The sequence below is a fragment of the Equus quagga genome, chromosome 19 (genome assembly GCF_021613505.1).
Source record: "Equus quagga isolate Etosha38 chromosome 19, UCLA_HA_Equagga_1.0, whole genome shotgun sequence".
In the NCBI taxonomy this organism is placed as follows: domain Eukaryota; kingdom Metazoa; phylum Chordata; class Mammalia; order Perissodactyla; family Equidae; genus Equus; species Equus quagga.
Genome location: NC_060285.1, coordinates 37,651,002 through 37,676,305, shown reverse-complemented (window position 1 = coordinate 37,676,305; position 25,304 = coordinate 37,651,002). Strand labels below are relative to the sequence as shown.

Genomic DNA, 25,304 nt, shown 5'->3' with positions numbered 1-25,304 from the left:
AATTTTTGTGCATTTACCTTTGGCCTTTTATTATTTCTCAAGTTTATTTAAAACATAGTTTTAACACCATGGAAGAGGCTTGGTTGTTTGTCTTTCTCTTGGGGTGATGTGCTCAAGAACGGTGTAGAACTCTATGAATATTTGTTGTGTGAAAAAGTGAACTAAGTAAGCTACATTTATAAACCTTTTCTCTGCGCTCTGGTTTCTTTCCTACAACTTGTAACATCTTCAGTTCTCTCTGGTCACAAAACAAAGCCTTTTAGGTCTTTGCCCACTTCTAGCTAGCCCACCTTTGTTTTCTTCTCCACTAAACTCCTTGAAAAAATACCCTACTCACGCTGTCTGAACCTCATATTCTTCCAGTTACTCTTCATCCCAGTGCAGTCCAATTTGTGTCTGCATCACTTCATAGACGCTACTGTAGCAGAGGTCAACAGTGATTTCATAAGTGGCAAAGTCAAAGGGCCTTCTTCAGTTTGATTTTATTTTCTCTCTCAGAGGCATCAACCCTGCTGACTGTTTCCTGCAGGTGATTCGCTCTCCTTTCTTGAGCTCCATGCCCCTTTGCTATTGTTCAGGCCATTTCTTTTGGCTCACGTGACTTTCCCGCTGTCTTTCCTTACCTGGTTAATTCCTACTATCCTTCAAGACTCTGCTTAGATGTTGTCATCTCGTGAAAGTTTCCTCACACAGTCTTCGGCTGTGTTCAGTACCGCTTTCCGTGGTTCCATTGCCCCCTGAGCACATGTCCCTCACTGGGCTGACCACACTGCACAGAAATGATCTGTTTATATGCAGTAGAATGTAAGATTCTCAGAAGCCAGTCTCCCAGCACTGTGCATAACATACACTAAGCACTCAATAAATGCTTATGAAGTTAAACTGAACTCTACTCCTCTGTTCTCTTTCGACCTCTTTGACAGCTTGGCCTCCTTTTCCTCTCTGGGTTTCTGTTACTTTGGTCCTAAACATTGGGGTTTAGTTGGGTCTTGTTCTTAGCCCTCTTTTCTCATTCTGCTTATGTTTCCTGGGTAATCTCCATGCAGTAGGATTTGAGTATTACTGATTAAACCAAGGCTCCTGCTTCCTCCTTCTAGATCTGACACTCCTGCTGAGTACCAGACTCATTGTTAGACATCTTCAGTGGTCCATACACACCTTAGGCTCAAGATGACATGAATCGAACTCACTATTTTCTCTCTTGCCTGCAGAACACATTCCTTTCCATGTACTCTGCAGTTTTCTTGATGTTACCTGTATCCACTCAGTCATCCAAACTAAGAATCTAGGCGTGCGTCTAGTATATCACGCTCTGTTGCTCATTACATTCTAGTGAGTCTACATTTTAGTATCTGTCTAAAGTGTCCTCTCTTTTCCATGCCTCCTGCCGTATGTTCAAGGCTTATATTCAGCTGGTGTGCAGAAGTATGTCATGTTGATTGGTGCCTATTCTATGTTTGCGCATCTGATCTGATTTTTGCCTCTGCATTCCAGTTGCATATTTCAGATTATCATCAGGTAATCAGTATAAAGTACTTTCTAACAAATGCTCCTGCCTTTACTGTCACTCCCTTCTTGACCATCTGTACCCTATGTCTAATTTCTGAGCTTTCCTCATTTGCAGTTACCTGTCTAAAATGCAAAGGCCAACATAGAGCTTGTGCTTAAAATCCTTCAAAGGCTTGCGTTATGCTTCCGAGAAGATGGAGATGACATACTTTATCCCATTCCTCCCTCTAAGTGGAACTAAAATCTTAGGCATTATCTCTAAAACAAATGTAAGAAGACTGAAGAGTGGAGAGAAGAAGGAAATCTGGCTTTAGGGCCCTTGGGAGCCAAGGGACAACATGGTGATGGGACCCTGGGTTTTATTTTTCCCTCATATATCCTAGACTTGTTGCTGAGGAAGCTGGCAGGTTAAAAATGCCAACAACTACAGACAAAAAAAAGAGCCTGATCTTTCAAGCCAAAGGAGTAGAGAGAGGCAACCTCAGCAAGACGTAAAACTTTTAGATTGCTCTACTCCAGACAAATACCACAGAGAAATCCATTTTCTCACCCCCACCCGTAACAGCAAAGGTTGAGTGGGCAGCTTAGACTGCCACATTTGTCAGACTGTAAGGAGAAGCCAGAACCCTCCCTCTTCCCGCGGGGGTGGTGTCAGAGAAGAGCAGCTAGGGAGCTAGGCATTCATTCCTGCCAGGTGGTTATGAGGACTCCTCAACCTGCAGTGACAGTGGAGACCATATCAGGAGCCTGAAGTTATACCTCCACACATCAGTAATGAGTTACCCCTTCCACTTCCCACTGGGCTGTGGTCAGTGGAGGCCTAGCAGAGAGTCAGGACTTTCACCATCAATAACAAGGCCACTTGTCTCTTCCTGTGGTGTCAGTGGAGGCCATGTTGGGAGCAGTAATGGTGTACTTTTGCCTCACCTAGCCAGGGAGGTATTGGTGGAAGCCTACTGTTGGAACTGGAACACACCAAGGGAATCCTCCAAACTGGGTATCAATGGGGGCAAATGAGGAACTTGGATTTCTACCCCTACCTCTAACACTGAGATGACAGAGATGTTAGAATTATCTGACCAAGATTTTAAAGCAGTCATGATAAAAATGCTTCAAGAGTGATTATGAACATTCTTGAAACAACAAAATGGAAAGTCACAGTAAAGAAATAGAAAGTGTCAGCAACGATATAGAAGCTATAAAAAGCAAAATTTTAGAACTGAAAATTACAATAAACAAAATAAAAATTCAGTGGATAGGCTCAATACCAGAATGGAGGGGACAGAGGAACGAATCAATGACTTGGAAGAAGGAACAATAGAAATTACCTGGTCTAAATAACAGAAAGAAAATAGACTGAAAAGTTAAGAGAGCCCCAGGGATATGTAGAATTATAGCAAAAGGTCTAGCATTTGTGACATCAGAGTCATGAAAGGAGAGGAGAGAGAGAGTGGGGCTGAAAAAGTACTCAAAAAAATAATGGAAAAGTTTTGACCTTCTCAAATTTGGCCATATTCAAGAAACTGAGCAAACCCCCAAACAGGATTAATCTAAAGAAATCCACACACACACAAAATATCTTATTTAAACTTCTGAAAACTAAGGACAAAAAAAATAATAATCTTGAAAGTAGTGAGAAAGAATACCTTATCTACAGGAAAAAAACATTCAAATGACAGAGGATTTTTCCTTGGAAACCAATAAGTCCAGAGGGAAGTGATACAACATTTTTCAAGTGTGGAAAGAAAGGAACTGTCAATCCAGATTCCTATATCCATCCAAAATATACTTCAGGAATAGAGGAGAAATAAAGACATTCTCAAGATGAAGAAAACCGTAAGAGAATTTGTTGCCAGTAGACTCTGCCTAAAGGAATGGCCAATGGCCAATACTCAATGATGAAAGACTTAATCCTTCCCCCATGTCTGGAAACATGGAGAGTATGTCCAGTTTCACCACTCTATTCAACATAGTTCTGGAAGTTCTAGCAAGTTCCATAAGGCAATTTATGGAAACAAAAACAAAAACATAATCAGAAATGAAGAAATAAAATTGTCTTTATTTGCAGATGGCATGATTATCTATGTAAAAAATTATAGAGCATATTAAAGGAACCCATCATTAATCAGTGAGTTCAGTCAGGTCTCAGGATACAAGATAAACACACAAATAACTGCATTTCTATATACTAGTAATGAACACCTGTGGCTGTCAAAGGGCATCATGAGGGATCCCTGTGGAGATGGAACTGTTCTCTGTGTCTTGACTATATCCTGATTGTGATACTAAACTATAGTTTTGCAAGATATTACCACTGGGGAAAACTGGGTGAGGGGTACATGGCATAATCTCTGTATTATTTCTTATAATTGCATGTGAATCTACAATGATCTGATATAAAAAGTTTAATTGAAAAATAAAAAAATAAAAGCCTTCAAAGAACTCCTGTCTCTTAAAGAACATAATCATAACTCGAACTCATTTGCATGATACAAGTGATCCACAGTCATCTGTGCCTCGCCTGCATTTAAAGTCTTGTCTTTGATTCCTGGGAAGTCTACTCGGCTTCCCATCCAATAGTCCTGTCATACTGGCACTTACATGAACAGAACTGCCAGGGATTAAGTTGTTCCCTCTACTAAAATTCCACTTTTGTTCGGATCATGTGGCAGAGTGGTCCTTTTTGTTAAGGGATCAACTTAAATGTCACCTCCTCTCTGGTATGTTCTTTGCTTTCCTCAGGCTGATAAAGTGTTCTTCATGCTTCCATTGTACCATCTAGATTCCTCTGATCGTGCAGATACAGTGCTGTGTACTGTAAACTCTTTGAAGGCAGGGGATCGTTGTCACTTCTGTACCCCCCAGTGCCTGGCACAGCCTTCCAGAAGGTAGGGAAAATTTGTTGTGTAAAATAGCCATTTCTAAGAGGATTAATTGACAACTTGAGCATGCAAAATGCAGGGAAAAAACTTGCTTCCTTGATTAATTATAACTAAACGAAACTAAACTAAAAAACTAAACTAAAAAAAAAGTTATGACGTCACTAGGCCAGCAAGTGAAAAAATATTTATTAACCTTGACAAAATAATTGTCCCACTTTTCTGCCCCAATTTTAGGTGGATTATCAAATTAATATTTAGTATTACTTTGTTTCAATATTACTAGTGTTTTTTATTAGGAAGCTGAAATCTCCCATTAAATAGTAAAAAATGCATTCTTTATATAGTGAACAGAATAATTTAGGAGATCATTCATGTACTTTTCATAGGATTTCCTTTTCTAAAGAGAAATAAAAACATATACAGCTCAGTATGACCAGAGTTTTATTTTCTTTCTTAATGAATTATAGCATTTCAAAACTATAATATAAGGTAGATAGTGAATTGGTGTCAGTGATGATATTTTTCCTTAATGATGAATTTTGATTCAACAAAACTTGATGTTCTGAAGTACGTGGGGATTTGCAGTTCATTATGTGCCCAGATCGTAAAACGTATCTCCTTGATTGAATGTGAATGGTTCACATTTTATAAGTGAATAATGAATGAATCCTTTTTTCTCTACAAAGATAAAACAATTTTATATTCTGAAATTTAATACAAATGTATAACTATACCAACTGAAAAGAAAGTAAAAAATGGTTATAACTAAGTTGGATATTCAGTTTAACTTCCAGATACATGAGAGTTATCACTGGATACAATCTATGTTTCAACATGAAAGCACACAATGGACATTTAAATAAGATTTTCTTTCCTGCCGTGGAGGATGTACAGCTCTCCATCTACAGGGTGAAGCCGTATGGGAAATCCTGGTTGTCTGCTTTGGCTTTAACTTCCTGATAATTTCCAAATTTTTAACACAGTTTAGTCTATCTCATTAAAACAAACAACCACCACAAAACCTCACAAAGTCCTTAATTCATATCCCCTTGCAGTTACAACACTGTCTTCATCTTTGAAGGCTCACCTGCACCCAGTATCTCTGTTTTCTAACCTGGAACTTAGTCTGCAGTCCTCTCCAGTTGGCCTCTGTCACCATCATCCCATAATAACAGCTTTTCTTAATTTCCCTAGTGACCTCTGTCTTTCCAAATGCCAGTGGACATTTTCAGTTCTCATCATACTTGGCTTCTCAACATCTGTTGTTGAGAAGTGTTGGTCATTCGCTCCATCTTACTCACTCTCTTCCCTTCTAAGGCACAGCACGCTCCTATTTTCCTGAAGTTATTCTTATGCTCATTCTTGCTACAGGAATTTGCCCATTTGTTGCCTGAAATATATACCTCTTATCCTTTAGATCTCAGCTCAAGTTTCGCTTCCTGGGGAAGCCTCCTCGACCTCCCCGACTAGCTCAGATCTTCCTTTTGGGGTCTCTGTTGAGCGCCTTGCATGCTTCCTTCGCGACTCGTGTCGCGTTGCGGTTTCACGGCAGTTTCTAGGCTTCTTTGATTTGTGTATTTGCCCCTCTCTGCTCTAAATTCTGAGAGGGAAGGAATCATCTTCGCATTTGCTTACCATCAATTCTCAGCTCCTAGCCTTGTTCTTGACACATACTCAGTTCTCAGTAAATATTTTTGTTTAATAAATGCCTGAATGAAGATATCAGGAAAAAAAATAACTTGATTTGGAAAAATAAAGATTTTTTCACCGAGGGAGGAAAAAGTAATTCTAATTTTCTCTTTACCAGACAACTTCATGAACAACTTAAGTAATAGGTTATATTTTTTTAATAAGCAAAGATTTACTTTTATTCCTTGAACGGGGCATAAAGTATGCAATTCTGGAATCCAAGCTGAACTGACCAGTCAGAATATGCAAACCGAGTCTGAAAAATTCAGTCATTATTTTTGAGAGAAAGAAAACGAGCAGTACCTTTTCAGAAATTTACTTTATTGATGGAGCGCTAATTCCAGCAGACTTAACCCCAGTAACATGTGGACCAGGACATATTTGTATGGCAGTTTTGTCAAAGAGGAGGAAAGAAACAAACAGGAAATGGTGGTTATATTCAGATATGTTTTCTGATCTCTCTCTTCTATTTTGTGTTTGCCACCGTTTTTAACAAGCCTGTCATCTGCAGAATCAAAACCCAACACTTCTTCTCAAGGGCAGACAAATCTTCCTGTCCCCTGCCTTTCTCCTTATCTTTGCTGGATACTGATGTACAAATGTGTGTCTTGTCCGTGCATTTCACTTACATAATACAGTGGAACCCAGGCTTCCACAATGGCAGTGGTGTGGCTAAGCAAGAAATCAGCTTACTTGACAAAGATCTCCCCATAATAGACTCTTACGATCCTTTTTATTTCTGAGAAATCTGTTACATTGTCTCCTCTTTCATTGCTGATTTTATTTGAGTCTTCCCTCTTTTTTTCCTAGTCAAGCTGAGGGTTTGTCTATTTTTTCTTCTCAAAAAACCAACTCTTATTTTTATTTTTTTCGTTTTTTCTACTCTCTATTTGATTTATTTCTACTCTAGTCTTTAAATTTCCTTCCTTCTGAAAACTTTGGGCTTAGTTGTTCTTCTTTTCTTAGTTCCTTGAGGTGTAAAGTTAGTTTATTTGAGGTCTTTCTTTTTTTGCTGAGGAAGATTCGCCCTGAGCCAGCATCTGTGCCAATCTTCCCCTATTTTTTGGTACATGGGCCACCAGCACAGCATGGCTGCTAATGGAGTGGTGTAGGTGCATGCTCCGGAACTCACTTGGGCTGTCAAGGCAGAGCACATTGAACTTAACCACTAGGCCTCTGGGGCTGGCTCTCTTTCTCTTTTTTTAATGTCAGCATTTATCACTATAAATTTACCTCTTAGTATTGCTTTTGTTGCATCCCTTAAGTTTTGATATGTTGTGTCTTCATTTGTTTGTCTCAAAATACTTTTTAAATTTTCTTTTGATTTCTTGATTAACCCAATGGTTGTTCAAGAGTATGTTGTTTCGTTCCCATATATTTGTGAATTTTCCTGTTTTCTCACTATTATTGATTTCTAATTTCATTCCGTTTTGGACAGAAAAGATGCTTGGAATGATTTGTAATTTCTTAAATTTGTTAAGACTGTTGTATGACCTAACATGTGATTATCCTGGAGAATGTTTTGTATGAGCTTGAGAAGAATGTGTCTTTTTCTGCTGTTGGGTGGAAAGATTTTGGTCAAGGGGTATAAAATTTCAGTTATTCAAGATGAATAAGTTCTGGAGATCTAATGTACAGCAATGTGACTATAGTTAACAATAATGTATTATATACTTGAAATTTGCTAAGAGGATAGGTCATAAGTGTTCTCACCACAAAAAACAAAAAGAAAAGAAAATGGTAACTATGTGAGGTGATGAGTACATTAATTAGCTTAATTGTGATTATTATTTCACAATGTATACATCGATCAAAACTTCAAGTTGTATACCTTGAATACACACAATTTTTATTTCTCAGTGATACCTTAAGAAAGCTGGAGAAAAATTACGTAAAACTGCTTGTATATAAAAATAACACAAAGCAAAATGGATTTTACTTTAAATTTAAAAAAAAAAAAGAAATCAGCTTACTGTTCCTTGGCTAAGTTATGACCGAGGAATGGAATATTAGTTACTGGTCACCTTAAGTCTAGCTTGGCATTAAATCGCAAACTGGTTGGTGTACTTGATCTTTATATGGCAATTGTCATTTTTATGTAATGACAGTCTCTTTGAAAGCCCTCAGGGAATGAAAGCTTGTTCTCATTTTACATTTGTTTGCAGATCACAAATTGTATACTTCATAACAGCCAGCCATTTCAATAAATGCTTTGGTATGCTTGCTAGTTTAACCAGGGCAGATGGCTGTCTGTTAATAATTCAACAATTAACTTTGAAGCTATGTACTACATTCTGCCTTCTCAGGCAATAAATTAGTTAGAGGAAGTAGAGGATTTAAAATTCTGACCTGTGATGTGGGAGCATGGTCACTGGACTGGAAATATGAATATCTGTGTTATTTATTTTGCTTTGACTTTATCTACCTACATGACCTTGGGCAAATTAATTCAACCTCTTCAGGAATCCATTTGTTCATCATTAAAACTGGAGGACTGATGCATGTTCTCCCAGTTCTGTGCTTCCGTGACTCTTCTCCATGTCAGCTGTTTTTCTTTTTCTAGAATAAATAGATTATTTGGTAAAATGTTTTAATTTTTTTCCTCTGTACAACAAAGAGTCTTTGCTTTTAAATGATTATCGGTACACCAAGTAATAATATGTCACAAGTTCTTGAATTCTATCATCTAGCAATTTTGATTTAGAGACACTAAAAGCAGCCCAAACAATTATGCTAGCGTTCGTTGTTCTAACCCTTAGCCAGAAATGACTATTTTAAGGCTGGGTGCTGCTTCACATGTTACAAATGTCTATTTACTACTTTTTTCATAGATAAAGCCCATGACCTTCAAGAAAGCTTTAGGGAAGAAAATATTTAATTCCTTTATTTCTTCAACAAAAAATTGTTTTTACTACATCTAGGAAAGAAAAAGTCAGTATTTGACATATATGTTGCTTGAACTAAAAGACCTAGGAAAACAGACAAAGCATCTCCATTAAATTTCTAAGAAATGAGGTGAAAAGATGAAATCTTTGGATAAGCTCTAAATTTATATGAAGAAGCTAGATTGTTCTCCAAAAAGTGAAGGGAACTACTCAATAATATACAGAAATAATTTAATGCCTTTTCACAAGAATGTGACTCAAGCCTTGCTAAAGCTTCATATCTCATGAAGGCATCTGAAATGCCCATCCACGAAACAGGTGTGTCTTTTTATTCCCCTATCCATTGAAGCAGTAGTTTTTATGAATTTCTGGCTTGATGTCACAGACAAAGGTCAAGAGGTTATCCAGAACTTCCTCCCTGTTCTGCCAGAAGCAGGTCTGGAGGATGGTCATCTTCCCCGGGTCTCTTTCTCCACTTAGGTCTGCAACTGCCAGGGGGTCCCAGAGCCGCAGCTTCCTTGGCTCTGAACCCCTCCCCTCGTACTGTTCAGTTTCAGCGTGAGCTGCTTCTTTGGCCTGCTTCAGGCCCTGGGTCTTTCGCTTGGGGGTCCGACCCCTTCTCAGCGGCTTGCTTCTCAACCTACAGCAGATACTGGATGCTCTGTGACTGACTGGCCATGGCGGCAGTGAGTCTGAGCCTGAGGCGAGTGGCCTAAATCTGCTCAATGCTTGTGTTTTAATTTTTTAACTCTGAAAGTCATTGCAGTTTCTTTTCATAGTGAGTGATGCTGTGTATTCAAATGCATTTCAAATGAAGAATGGTTTCATTCTAAATTAGTGAAGAATTTCAGTGTTCAAGAGGAAGCATAGCAGTGAAGACTTCCATGGTGTGGTTCCTGAAAGTTCTCCATATTAATTGTTTGGTTTCAGACATGTTACCTAAAGGCTCTCAGCCTCAGTTTTCTCATAATAAATATCAGTATTAACAGTACCTTTCTCATATGTCATTAAATTGGTTAATACATGAAAAGCCCTTAGAATAGTTGCCACAATATAATAGTAGAATAAATGCTGGATATTATAAGCTACTCTTATTATTCAAAAATATGAATTTATTCCTTCTCAGAATAAACTTCTGCAATGTAAACACCCACCATTCATTCTCATGCAGCCCAGCCATTGTAATGCTTGAATTTTCAGGTACTCCACACTTCCTCTTTCAAAGTCTGTTTGTCCTCATAACTCTGACACAGCCATCAGAGCACTAGAGGCAGCTCCCTTTGGAGCTCATTAATTCTCTTCTAAGCACCAGGCAAACGGATCAGCATACAAGGATGTGTTGATCCTGCTCCTACCAACTTTGAGGAATGAGCAGCAGATGTGGAAAATAACCCGTGGTCGCTCCCCTAAAGGATCTGTCCTTTCAGAGTAGAACTTGTGAGTGAAATAAGAGTGGCCCTGAAGCCTTTCATGTGCAAATCATACAGTACATTTCATGGTTCACCGTTATCCAAACATTTATAACCTTTCACGTCTATTTTTTGATGGGCTTTATCATTACCAGTTTTTAAACTGTGTACATAAATAAATATCTTTGAAAACTTCAGAATTTTCAGCTTGATAATCTCTTATTGAATCCTCTTTTCCTGAATTCATAGGAGGAAGGAAGAGGTTAGATACCCCTTTCTTTTCTTTCCTTATAGAGTAATTAGTGTGAAAATGAGCTCTCCGCTCTCCTTTATTTGTATTGGAATCAAGTAAGATAATGTATGTGGAATTAGTTTCAAAGCTTCAAAGAAATATCACAATATATATGTATGTATATATAGTAAAATATGACAGTATGTATACATTTTTACTATTCTGTGTAAAGGATGAGAAATTATTGTCACTTTATATACATGGATGTATACATCGCTGTATGTACAAACTTTAAGCCATTTTCCAGTATGAGAATGTTGAGGATACTACCTTGGACTACTTACAAATTATTTTTGTATTGAACACTTGTTAAATCATCGCCGGTGTATCTTCAGTGCTCATGTCATCTTCCTCTGCACTGCGCTGGAGCTATAATCTCCATGAAGACATCCTATGAGGTATTTTCCACTCACGGACCTTCTGAATCCTTAGCCCCTCTCGGGCTTCGTTTTAACAATGCAGTTGTTACTTGCTTGTCTAGAATTGTCTTCGCTTTCAAGAATTTTGCATTTTCGCCTCTGTTAACCTGTTTTCTCTAACTTCATCATTCCTTTTTCAAGGACAGATTTGCTTCTTTCAAGCACGGGCATGTATTACTTCCTTTTAAGAGTAGTAACCACAGTGTTGCTAGCTGATGCATTCATTTGGAGAATATCATAGTCTTTTTTTTTTCTCTCACATGTAATGGAAAATTCTTTCTTTCTTTCTTTCTTTTATCTAGTATAACAGCAATGTGCTTTTATGTGTGTACAGAATGAGAAAAATGATGACTTCGTTGTTACTCTGATTCAGGCCATATAATTTGATCTTCTCAATTAGAAAAGATTGTAAAGCTAATGCCAGCATCCTTTAGATTTCTCACATGACTAGTTGTTCAAAGATGTTTAATTGTGAGTTTATTTTTCTCTGTGTGTGCCCGTGTTTTATGCTGGAGCATGTGCAGCTCTTGTCATAGCTCCATCACCAGTGTTTGCTGGTGTCTATTGTGAAGTCAGCATCTTGCTAGGGATTCATAGGGAAACAGAATAGGTATCAGATACACCCCTGCACTGAAGGCTCTGACAATATAGTCAAAGAATTAAGATTAATGTAAAGGACAGAAAGCAAACAACTCAAGACACCTCCAAAGTAAGAAATTTCTTACACTGTGTGGAAGATATGAAAAGTTTTTTGGAAACTACATTGAGCCATTGCCTGTGATAAATACTCTACATTTTTTGCATTTGTTGCAGATTTGTTCCAGATGCAAGTTTCTGTTGATGGAACTAAATGAGGATCACAGAAGTGAAATAAGTTGTCTTAGGTCACATAGCTTGTAAATGGCAGAATAGAGATTCTGCCCTGGCCCAAAAATTTGTCCCCTAGTCCCTTAAGGGAAGTTTAAGACTGGAGTGAACAGGGGAAGCTTTGTAGATGAGACAGTACAAATAATAATAATAGCTACTATTGATTGAGTGGTGGGTGATAGGAACCCTTCTAAGCACTTTATATACTGCAAATTAATTCTTAATTAACTCTATCTGCAAACTCATGGGGTAAATATTTTGAGTCCTTATTTACAGCAGTAGAAACCAAAAATCAGAGACATTAAATAAATTTACCAGGGGTCCAAGAGTGCTCGAGCTGGGATTTGAAACAAGGTTCACTGGCTCCGAGGCAGTGCTCACTAGTTGTCATTTAGAGAAGAACGTTGGGAGGCTGTTGCCTAATGCAGGCTGCACGGCCAGCACCAGAGCATCAGTGATCCGAAGGTGCGGGAGAAAGCAGGATGTTAGGGTGTCACGTGGGTATTGTGAGATAAGGTAAGAAGGAAGTTACAGGAGCTCTGATGTTCTCGTCTAACAACTGATATAATGGCAGTTATCAACTGAAGTCCTACAGTAGAAGCAACAATTGTTGTGGAGAGGAAACAGTACTTGTGGTTTTGGTAATGTTGAGTTTAAAGGTGCTACTCAGACATTTTATGATATTGGGAAGTCAAGTTTGAAGCTCAGAACAGACATTCAGAATTAAAGTTGTAAAGAGTTAGTAATTTAAGTCCCTCAAGTGATCAAGACACTCAGAGAAGTGACGACTGAGAAAGGGAAACCCTTTCTCAAACTAAATCTCAAACTAAAACCCCAGATGGGAATGATCACTTTCATAGGTCTCTGGGCAATGCAGAAAGAGCTGCAGAGCTGGGGCTAATCCTTCCCTCTTTGGAGAAAGGGCACTTGTACTCAGTCCTACATATCATGATGTATGTGTATGCCCAGTGTAGAGTCTGGTTTATAGGTCAAGGCACAAAGAATTTGCAGCCATGAGGCACTTCTCCCCAATTATTTTCTCAGCATATGACCCCCTATAATCAGATTTCAGTTATCAGTATATTCTTTTATTAATACTTGGCTCAATTATTTATAATAGATAGAGAAAACCTGCCAAGACTAGTGTACACTGAGAATGAGAAATCTGGAAAGGCAGTAGGAGGGTCGGAAAAGCAAAGTGTTCTGAAGACCAGTGGAAGGGAGATTTTTCAGAAGCTGGAAGATCAGCAATGCCAAGAGCTACAGAGACATATCTAGTAGGACAACAGTTGAAGAGAGCTTTGGTGATTAGTGTCGTTAGTCACCATTTGAGAGCAATTTCGTAGGAAGTTTTGTTGTGTTTGTTTTGCTTTTTTAATGTGGGGAAATATGAGTGTGTTTTCAGTTTGTTTTAGGTAGAGTATTAGATGGTCTGGAGGAGCCAGGCTTTGTAGAACCTCAGCCTGAATTGGAGGATCCATATGGAATAGCAACACTTTACTTCCTGGGCAGAAATCTGATAGTATGATAAAGCAAGAAGCCATTTAATTTTTCTGCTTACAACAAAGTCTTACTACTCACTATGAATTAGAAAAACCTTAATTTGTCCCTCTAGTGTAGGGTAGCAGAATGATTGCACATCAGCATGGAGGAATTCAGAGGTGAAAGCAGTCCTGCCAGAAGTCATGAGCCACCAACCATCCTAGTGATAAATGCTCTCTGTAACTACCGAGGATGGTAAATATGTCAGAGTCCCTAATTAGCTCAGCACTGGGTCTGCAGAATTACCAGTTCCAGTGCTCTGCTTCGTTTCCTTGGCACAAATACTTTCAGAAGTAAGCATCTTTTTAGTGGGACAGATGGACTCTTATGACCTAGGTGGAAGCAATGGCTTATTCATTGAGGATGGCCTCATCACAAGGTCCAGTAGGGTCAACTCTCATTGCTGGGAGAAGGCAGGGGAAGAACCGAACCCAAAGGAATAGAGCTCCATTAAAAAAATTAACTTAATTGAAGTGTAATTGACAAATAAAATCATAGGATATTTAAATGTACATCGTGGTGATTTGATGTATGTATACACTGTGAAAAGATTCCTCCTTCTAGTTCATTGACACATCCATCACCTCACATATTTATCTGTTTTTTTGTGTGTGAGAACATTGAAGTTCTACTCTCTTAGCAAATTTCACTTATACAATGCGGTCTTGTCAGCTATAGTCACCCTGTCGTACAGTGGTTCCTCACACTTTGTTCAACTTATAGTTGAAAGGTTGTACAAAAGGGATAGGTCTGGACAGAGTTATAGATAAACACACACATCTTTAATGTGTACGCATATCTATGAAAGAATCTTAGAGATTGAGCCATGGAGAAATATTACTTCTTAGCCTGGAAGCCAGAGAATGCCCTTCCGTGAAGGAAAGGAAAGACTCAAACCTGAGGAATTCTGACTCGTGGTACCACCTCAGGAGACAGTGAAGAGGGAATGTCAAAACAGCAAGCTGATAGAAAGTATTAATTTGAACCATGTGAAGAAGCTGAAATTCGACTAATTTTGACTTACAAAAATGGCAGTTTCATATAATCAAAGTAATAGGAGGGAAAAGAAGATTGGTTGGTTGGGGATCTCATATTGTCCACTAAGTTTTTGTTTTTTGACACAATTTGTAGCCATTTGAAAGCAGTGGGTTAAAAGGATGGTACGAAGGAGACCTCATCCTGTGATGAGGAAGATGAGCAGATGTTACGGTGTCCCTCTGTCTGTCTGCATTCTAGCTTTGTCCACGCTGTTTCTGAGAGTTGAACAGAAAACCTTGGAAGAGGTTTCTGTGCTTTGGGAGGCTTCCATATACCCAGAAACCTTTTGGTGATGGACTCCCTTCCAGAGTCTGATAAAAGCTGTGACTTCTCTTAGGAAAATTAACATGTACACATTTCTTTTTTAATTTCAGAATATTCATGAACTCCCCTGAAGTTCAGGTCAGGAACCGTTCATCTAAAATATTAAGATATAATCCTCTCAAGCAGTGATACAACCTAACTAAAACCCCAGATGGGAATGATCATTTTCAGAGGTCTCTGGGCAACGCAGAAACAGCTGCAGAGCTGGGGCTAATCCTTCCATCTTTGGAGAAAGGGCACTTCTGCTCAGGGTGCTCAGTCCTACAAATCATGATGTATATGTCCAGTCCAAAGTCTGCTTTGTAGGCCAAGGTATAAAGAATTTGGAACAATGAGGCACTTCTCCCCAATTATTTTCTCAGAGTATGGCCACTTATAATCAGATTTCAGTTATCAGTATATTCTTTTATTAATACTCGCCTCATTTATTTGTAACAGATAGAGAAAACTAGTCAAAGCTAGTGATAAATTGTAGGCTCATCCACTAGGACAAGAGGCAGGTGGGTAAATTGGAAAATAGGCTCGCCTCAGGTAGTGCCTTGTGTGTAAGGACTATGCATTGATTCTCAACCCTGGCTGTGGATTAGAATCACCTAGGTGACACATAAAACCTAACAATGCCCACGCCCAACCCAAGGCCAATTAGATCAGAATCTCTGGGAGTGAGGAACCAGATGCTGGTACCTTTCAAAAACATCCCAAGAAGTTCTAATGTACATTTAGGGTTGACAGTCGCTGGGTTAGATGCTGGTATGGATAAGATGAAGGAAGGCAAGATGGCAGCATATCTTCACAGATGAGGACAATAGAATGATGGGAGATCTTTAGCAAATAACAAGGAAGTCGGTCTGATATAAATTCTTAGTCATCAGATTGTATTTATGTGCTTTCACTCCTTAAAAGGGAATCTGCTATACTAACACAAAGTCCTAGGTCTGAGAGTCCTAAGGCATAGGATAATTATCCCATCTAGCTTTAAAGCAGCAATCTTTTTGAAATTGGGACAAGATAATGTGATTTATTGAGAGAAGGACTTTGGGGAAGAAAAAGCCCATTTTTTAAAGAGTCTATGAACTCATTTGGTTCATATTTCAAAACTCACAAGAAAAAGTGTAAATCTGGGAGCTGGCCCTGTGGCATAGTGGTTAAGTTCAGCATGCTCTGCTTTGGCAGCCAGCATTCACAGGTTCAGATCCCAGGCGCAGACCTACACCACTCATCAGCCATGCTGTGGTGGCAACTCACATATCAAGTGGAGGAAGATTGGCACAGATGTTAACTTAGGGCTAATCTTCCTCAGCAAAAAAACACAAAAAACAAGCAAAAGGTATAAATCTCACTGTTTGCTGTTTCGAACTGTCCAATGTCTCTCCCTTGGAAGCAGTCAGTCTTATGTTACAATTGTTAATTCACGTGTAAGCAATTGTAAGTGCAAGTTAATTTTAAGATATTTGGTAACTGTCTTGTTTTCTGTGTTTTGTACCATTGCTAACCACATTATAAATATTTGCAGTTGATATTTTATAAATCTCTGGTGTTAAAAGTGCATATTTATAACAGCCAAAAGCTTGTAACCTCTGTCTCTCCATTGCTTTCTGCCTTTGTTTCCTGGGCAGCAACCAACACTGCAGCCTTTAGTTTGGGGAGAGGGAATAAAAGCAAATGGTAATAACATCAATTTGAGTTTTGAGGAATTTTTGTTATTGCTACCTTTTAGCTGCATTACTATGTGTATGTTGTTAAAAATCCCTGCAATCTTAGAATCTTCTTATTTTTAAATTGAATAGTGTTTGGGCTATTGCTCCTTACTGAATATGCAAATTCTTGAATCAGTGTCATTTTTTCCAGGCAGCTCAGCATATTAAGCGTGTTACTGATTACTTTTAAAAAGCATTGTAAAAGGGGGCTGGCCCTGTGGCCGAGTGGTTAAGTTCGCGCGCTCCGCTGCAGGCAGCCCAGTGTTTCGTTGGTTCAAATCCTGGGCGCGGACATGGCACTGCTCATCAAACCACGCTGAGGCAGCGTCCCACATGCCACGACTAGAAGGACTCACAACAAAGAATATACAACTATGTACTGCGGGGCTTTGGGGAGAAAAAGGAAAAAAATAAAATCTTTAAAAAAAAAAAAAAAAAGCATTGTAAAAGGATACCTTGCCCATGTGGGCATGTGTGTCTGTGTGTGCCCGTGAGCCCGTGTGTATGCAGGAGGGCAGGAGAGACAAGTGTTCAATGAAATCAATAAGCCATTGTGTCACGTTCATTTAAAGTTCATAATGCTTTGGTTTAGAGGTTTTGCTTCAGTTTTCTGAAGCTACTAGTGGTGTTACGTGCTGAGAACATATGGGTCCTATATTTATTACTGTATTCCTTCCCTTTATTAGGCACAAATAGTTTGCAGCATCTGCTATGTAATTTATAATAATATTGTTACACACACCCCCCCATAATTACTAGAATATAGGTTCCATTAGAGCAAGACCTTACCTGGCTTGTTCAAAAAATTATTCCCAGAATTTAGAACAGTATCTAGCCCCTAGTAGATGCCCAATAAATATTTATTAAATGAATGAATATATTAGCAGTGCCTAATTTCTTATGACTTGTTTGTATGTGAACAATGGTTTCGGAGGAAAGATCTTGTTCTGTGCTGTGTTATATTATTTGAAGTGTTTACATCATCCAGAACCTAATGTTTGTGTTAATCAGCAGGCTACTTTGGGGGGCAATAATTTCTTTGATATATCATAACTTATGTTTAAGATTTGAGATCAAGTAGGAGTTCTTAAGAAAGTAAAAAAGTAAAATATATAAATGCTAAAGTAATTCTAAAATAGTGAAACGTAGCATTCATAGCATCAAATGATCTTGTGGGAACGGACAATAAAATGCAAAACAACTGAACCTATCTGAGTTCACCTAACTCACATGGGAACATTGTGAGGGTTTTATGCGTCACTCCTTACGTGTCCTAAGAGTAATGCTATGTTATCGTGACTTGTTTGCTCAGGAAATATAACATTGATGGAAATTTGTTTGGTGTAGGGTCAGAATTGCAATGGTTTATAATCATAATATTTTGTGATTATATATTATTAATAAAAATATATTATATAATTATATTATAATTTTATATTATATATTTATATTTACATTATATGTTTGTATTATATATTATATATATTATTATTTTTGTATTATATTTATTTTATATATTTATATCATATATAAATTTTACAACATATAAACATAATTATATAATAGTATATTATACAAAATAATATTATATATACAATTATATAATATTATGTTATTATAATATATTATTTGTAAAAATTATAGTACAGTTCTCAACTGATATTTCTAACGCTTAAATTATCATTACTGTTATTGTTAGACGTAATTAATTGAAGACACTGTAGAATACATCAAATTATGCCCTCTACATAGGTAGTCATTATGGTATAGCATTTTCATTATGGCACTAATATCACCCTTCAATGAGTATATTACCATTGTCCCATGACACTGGCATTGTAGTGGAATTTAATTCCAATTGATTATAAAATAGCTTTCTTCAGTGGAGGTCAAACTACTTCAAAATATTATCTTAGTGCTTTTAGCTTACTGAGGAAATATCGGAAAATTGGTTTATTCTTATTTAGCAGGCAAGAAGACGGCAGCTTAGACAGGGCACATTAATTGCATAAGGTCAGTTAATAAATCATTTTTACATGCGGGGGATCAAGTTTCCCAAGTCACAATCTAGTAGACCAGGGACTGATCAGTGCCTAAGACAGATCGACGAGGTAAAAGCTAAGTGTTCACCTCACTTAGTTAGAAATAATAAAGTTGCTGATTCATTTTAGACTAACGTGCTCAAGGCTTCAAACCTTGTGAGTCAAATAACGTACGTGAGTTGCCAGATTGTATCTGTCTTTTTATACTGTGTCAGTGTGTTGACCTGTGTATAAGTGGCAATGAAATAAATTGAAATCAAGTGTTTTGGGGTAGTTTTGATAATAAAAATGAGTTTCTAGTTGTAACAAATTCTTTGGTATTAAAAAAGCAAGAGAAGAAGCAATAGAATATAAGAAACAGGTTTTTTTTTTTCAAAAAAAGGAAATATAATTATATTGAAGAATATTAGGGGCAACCATTAAAAAATAAAAGTAAAAACTAAATAGTACCCTATCAAAGATCCAACTAGAAGTGGATCATGAATCTAAATTATTGGACAGTTATGGTCTACCTCATATCCTTATCCACTTATTTGTTTTTCTCTGGGGAGATCTCTAAGTTTGCTACGAGCAAGTTCTTTCTTCTTTATACCTTAGTTCATTGTTGCCCAGAATATAAGATCCATGGGTTGGTCAGATGGGAGATTCGAACAGAGAAGTTTGGGAAATGTTGCATATAGTTACCCATCTCTGAGAAATTCCTGATGTGCTTTAACACTTGTAAGTCCTCAATGGTCCAGAATAAGAAACCTGTTTTCCTTTGTTTATTCCAATCCCTTCCAAAAGGATTTGACTGTGAAATGTATATATATATGTATTTTCACATAACATATATTAACATTCCAGGCACGCTGCTTAGAAACACAGGAAGAAGTAGCAGTGAGGAGGAGTGAGAGGATGTAGACGAGCCAAGATAGATTTCATGGGTCACTTCAGGTTTTTGCAGAATTACTGATTTATTTAAATGTCGTGCTCATTTTCCACTTTGTGGAAACATCAGAAAATGCTTTGTGTCCTTTTGCATGATAGAGTCTGTCAAATTCTTAGACTTTATGCATGATTTTTCCATTAAACATGTAGAATGTCATTTTGAGGCTGTGGAAAACTTTGGGATATCTTATTGGATCCTTTTTTAATTCCTTGAAGTTGCTTTTCTTGGAATGAGACATTTAGTTGAAAAGATCATTGCTCAGAAATCACTGTGACTCCAGATTTTTCTCTCTTCTCAAATATTTTGAGAATTATTATTGTTACTTCTAAAAGTGATCATGAAAAAAAGATATTTAAAGTTAGAAATTCATAGCAACCATATTTCTCGTTTAGTCTACCACACAAAGCCATGTATTTACTTTCTTGGCAAACAGAAGACTGTTGGATGTTATTCATTTGAATGTGATATATATTTCCTGTCCTTTATCTTTCAAAACTTGAGAAAGGAAAATGGCAATTTGAAAAGCTTCTAGTATGCCGTAATGAGGTAGACGGCCTGTCTGATGCCTAGGCATTTGTTTTATTTATGATAGAACATGGGAATATTTTAAAACTAAGATATGTTGACGACGCCATTTTATTAATATTGCTATGTTAAATGCGTAAGTCTTGAACTGTCAATGAAATATGAGACATTTTACCCAGTGACATTTTAAATGAATCTCATTGTAGGGGAAGCCTGTGGGAACACCAGATGCTGGCGCTTATTTCCGTGTGCTCGCGGAGCATGGAGTAGCTGCCTTGTTTACAGCGCCAACCGCAATTAGAGCAATCCGTCAACAGGACCCTGGGGCAGCCTTGGGGAAGCAGTACTCTCTGACAAGGTGAACTCGAGATGCACAGGGCAAATTACGTTAAAAACTGCAATCAGAATGAATAAATGAGCATTATATTGTTTTGTGGCTCTGCGATACCTCTATAAAAAGAGCCAAAAAATTCTGAATGTTATTAAGAATGACTGTTGTAAACATACCTTGAAATAGTCAGAATTTTAACTATACTGTACATATTTTTAATACCGTATCATGTTTATTTCAGTTCAAATCTTACCAAATATTTATCTCTTTTAAACTACCTTGCTTATATTTTCCTTAAAGTAAAATGCTATGACTTAAAATGTATTTATTCAAGTATATATGTAAAAGCGTCTAACTGTCTTTTGAAAACAGAACAATGGCTTAAATAGAGTGAGAATATTATTTGATTTCATGTATACAGATAAATGTGAAAGTTAAAGTCCAAATTACTTTTGTAGAAAGGGTGAAGGAAATTATTTTTCTGTTGTTTTGTAATAATGTGCTTTGAATAGAGTAGATATGTTTGTGCTGGTTTACTGACATTCGTTTTAGTTTAATGATATGTATATTCAAAGCTAATTACAGCAATTTGTGTCTTCAAGGCAGTTTCCAGCATCAATTCTTACTGAACCTCTTTGAAACAGGTCACTGCTATCATAAACTAAGGGAAAGATTTTATGGTTTTTTTGAGTCAAAAAAATGGGTTTGAATTAAGTCCGTTTGAATTTTTTTAAGTTAAATGGCAGATGTTATGAATTTTATGTTGGTATGGCCCAAAGGAGGAGTTGAAATAGATACCGTCCACTAAGTGCAAATGTAAGCAGGAAGCTTTTAGTGTGGGCAGGGTCAGTGGTTTTGTTTATTTGCTTCTTTTTCTTTTATTTCTATATTTTATGAACAAATATCTGAATTTATATAAAATTTTACCTATTCTCTAAAGAATACACTCATTAAAATAAAAGGGTGTTCATATAGTGAATCTTCCATTATAATATTTTTCTATTCACCCTCTGTTTGTTCCTTCATTTACCATATTTCAGTTTCATTTCTTCCATGTCAGCCAGAGGAATAGAAAAATAGGTTTTGGTCAACATCTTAGGCTGTTTAGAGTCTCCATGTCCTAAGCCAATTCCAGGGAGTCTTGAGGGAACAGTGATGCAGTTCCTTGCAGTCTCTTTACTGACAAATGCATTCTGATCACAAGGCATGAAGTTGTGTGACCAGCTAGCTAATGTCTCTCATTCGCTCCATCGTCTTTGCCCATTTGTACATGGGATTTAGATATTATCCTTACTGTGAAGGCAGGGACCGTTTCTAATATGCCTGATGTATAAAGCATCAAACAATACTGAATGCCTATTAAATCATCACTCTTTTCAAACTAATACATATAGATATGGAGTATGAGATTTTTGTGTGAGAGAGGTTGCTGTACGTTCCTCTTGATCACGCCCCTCTGTCTTTAGACACCTAAGTTATTCATGACGATGTGCACATATGGTTTTGAGAGCTATTGAAGAATGAAGGCTCTACAAATACCCTCATTTATTCTAATCACTACTATTAATAAATGCACACACATTGATCACCTACTATGGGCCAGGCTTAAGCAGTTTGAGTTTGTTGTCTCATTTAGTCATCAAAATAAGCAGGAATTGGGACTATCCTCATTGTACAAAAGAGTAACATTAGGACCAGAAAGTTTCAGTAACTCTGTAGAAAGAAACTAACTCCTGCAATCTGATGGGCTCACGCTCTTAACTAAATACCACAGACATAGTCTTCCTATGTTCAGTAAATTAGGAAACTAACTTGATCCAGGGATTTTTGTCATTCATGGGATAAAAGCAGCTTTTGCTTTTCATGTATTTTTTAAATTTTATTTATTTATAATTTTTGGTGAGGAAGATTGGCCCTGAGCTAACATCTGTTGCCAATCTTCCTCTTTTTGCTTGAGGAAGATTGTCCTTGAGCTAACATCTGCACCAATCCTCCTCTATTTTGCATGTGGGACGCCACCACAGCATGGCTTGATGTAGGTCTGTAGGTGTGTAGGTCTGTGCCTGGGATCTGAATCCATGAACCCTGGGCCGCTGAAGCAGAGCCCATGAACTTAACTACTGTGTCACTGGGCTTGCCCCACTTTTCATATATTTTTAGTCTATTCAAATAATACCATCACTGAGGTACCTTAATAGATTCTCACTTGTTGAATAGAGAATGTTAGAAACAGAATGGACCTCAAAAATCCAACTATCTCATTTTAAAAACAAGGACACTGAAGTCCAAGTAAGTTAGTTTGTGTTAGAGACAGAATAAGACAAGAACTTAAGTCTTCTCATAAACTATATCTTTAATTTTATATTTACGTTCAAGACATTTCACACTTACTTCCTGAACCGACCTTCACTTGATATTATCATCGCAGGCTCATGATTTATTTGTAGAGATTGCTTCTCTTTTCTTTTCTTATAGAACATTTTGAGTGTTGAAGTTTTCTTTTTAAAATCTGATATATATCTCATTAAAGACTGTTTTAAAATAAATTTGGAGATTTGCCAAAAATTTCAGCTCCCAAAACAAATTTAAGAGGGCACTCTGAAATAGGGAACTAACCAGAACTATAAATCCATCTTATCCTGGACAACTGGAGTTTGGAAAAATAGATTAGAAATCATCTGGTGTAATCACCTCATTTCACAGTCGAGAACACTTTGTCACAGAGAGGTGAAATAACGTCCTCAGAATTACAGAGCTACTCCGGGGCAGAGCTGGGACTAGAGTACAGTATGGTAGTTAAGATGCTGACTCGTGAGTTAGACTCACTGTGTTCAAATCTACCATTTACTGGCTGTATGACCTCAGCAAAGTTATATAGCCTCTGTGTTATAAGAATATGCTATAAGAATAATAACAGTACAAGAATGTAATGAAAATGAAAGCTATGTAATCCATGCAAAGCAGTTGGAACAGTTCTTAACACAGACTAAGTCTTAACTATAATTATGATCTGCTTTTTAATTTACTACTCTTTTTTAATCACATTATAGTGGTTTATTTTCTCATGATCTTCTAGTTCAATATTAATCAAGTTAGAAAAAATTCAGTGCTGAGATTCCCATTCACGATATCACAGTTTCTCATACTTTGATGCAGCTTTCTTGTCGAATTACATAGCAATGAGAGAGACTACAAAAGAGAAAAAGTAGAGCATCAGAGATGAGCTGATGGCTGGAAGTATAATAGATTTGCAAAGTGGTAAGGGGGGCTGAAGCGAGAGGCTTGCTAGCTGTACAAGCAGGCACTGGCAGAGTAATAGGGACTCAGTATTTCTCTGCTTTGATCGTGGAGTCAGAGTCGGCTCAGCACTTGAAGATGGGCTGCGTGTTACTTCCCACTCAGGAAAGGAAGCTTTTAGTAATGGATGCCGGTTGTTTTGGGGACTGTGACTCATGGGAAGCTTTGGTTTAGGGGTCTGAGTGAGACAGAGAACAGCCCAGCAACTGGAGACGGAACCAAACTGCCCACCTGTCATCCTGGAATAGGACCTATGATATCCTGAGCATCACTGTGGACTGATAGTTCTGGACCAACATTGTGGCATTGAACCTCTGGGAGATAGTTAGGTCACCCACAAACCTATTGAACAGAGAAGATGAGAGAGAGGAAGAGATAAAAATAAAAATAATAACTTCTTTTTCAAAAAGAGCCTCAAAAAATTTCAAAACACATGAAGAACTCTAATGCTAATCAAAGCAACAGTTAGAACATGGATTCATTCTAGATGAGATTGATGTTGTAATACAATCAAATAAAATTTGAAAATAAGTGTGGTAAGGCTGATCAAAGTCATAGAGTAATAACTTTTATGTAAAATTACTAAACATGTAATAGGCATGAAGAAATTAAAAAATGCAATAGATGGTGTAAACTAAATAAATAGATGGGCACAATCAAAGATTCTATTAAAAACTACAAATAGTATTGGAGAAATTACCCAGAATGCAGTACAGGGAGAAAAGAAGTAAAAAATCTGAAAGAAGAGTTAAGAGACTTGCAGGGAAGAATAAGAAACTACAAATGCATCTAATAAGAATGTCAGAAGAAGAGAATGGAAGAATTGCTAAAGTGATAGTTGAAGGCCAATAATTGAAAATGTTACAGAAATGAAGAAAGAAATGGATCACCGATGGATCCATAAAATGCCATCTAAGTACTAAGCAGGTTAAATATAAGTAAATTCTCATTGGACACATCATTTGGAAATTGCAGAACATAAATTGAGGCTATAGATAAAATCTAATAAACTACCAGAGAGCATCAGCAGAGCACCAAAGAGGAAAATCAAGCTGATACCAATAGATGTTGGTGACCTTAGCGAAAGATCTTCCAGGTGCTGAGGGAGAATTGTCAAACCAAAAATTTGTTATTGAAGACTGCTGGCAAAACAGAAAAAAGGTTCATATGGACAAAGCTAAGACAACTTAAAATCCAGACTTTCATGAAAGGAAAAATGCACAAAGGAGAGTGGGGTGGGATACAAAGAACAAGCAGCAGCAAAAACTGGTGAAATATATTGTAGAGTTGATGTAATTACTATAATTATAATGGGATGTTGTGTTTAAACAGAAGCCAGAATTCATCTGACAAATAACAGTAACAAAATGAAGGAGAGTACTTTCAAAAGGTAATTTGAATTTTCTGGTGGGGGCAGTAGAAGAAAATAGAATGAAGGAAAGATCGAGACAACCACAGGGACATTGATAGCAAAAAATAATGATGCTCTGTCATGTGAACTAGAAGTCGATGAGGCATCACCAAAATAATCTATTTTTATTTAACTTCTGTTGGCACAAGTGAAGAATGATTTTTGCTTGTTTGATAGCTTATGGACCTTGAAAGAAACACTCATTTTAATTTTC

The 25,304-nt window shown here is 37.3% G+C and overlaps 1 protein-coding gene and 1 pseudogene across 3 annotated transcripts in view; one reads left to right on the top strand and one right to left on the bottom strand.

Moving 5' to 3' along the window:
- ACSS3 (acyl-CoA synthetase short chain family member 3) overlaps positions 1-25,304 on the top strand; it is a 167,700-nt gene that overhangs the window by 80,247 nt on the left and 62,149 nt on the right. For all 3 annotated transcript variants that reach the window (XR_006886145.1, XM_046646347.1, XM_046646348.1), the window contains exon 8: positions 20,258-20,409. Coding sequence is in view for 2 of the 3 variants with exons in the window: in XM_046646347.1 (XP_046502303.1) it covers positions 20,258-20,409 (152 nt within the window). In the remaining variant the exon portion in view is untranslated. The remainder of the gene's footprint in view (positions 1-20,257; positions 20,410-25,304) is intronic.
- Positions 9,302-9,644, bottom strand: LOC124230366 (V-type proton ATPase subunit G 1-like; annotated as a pseudogene).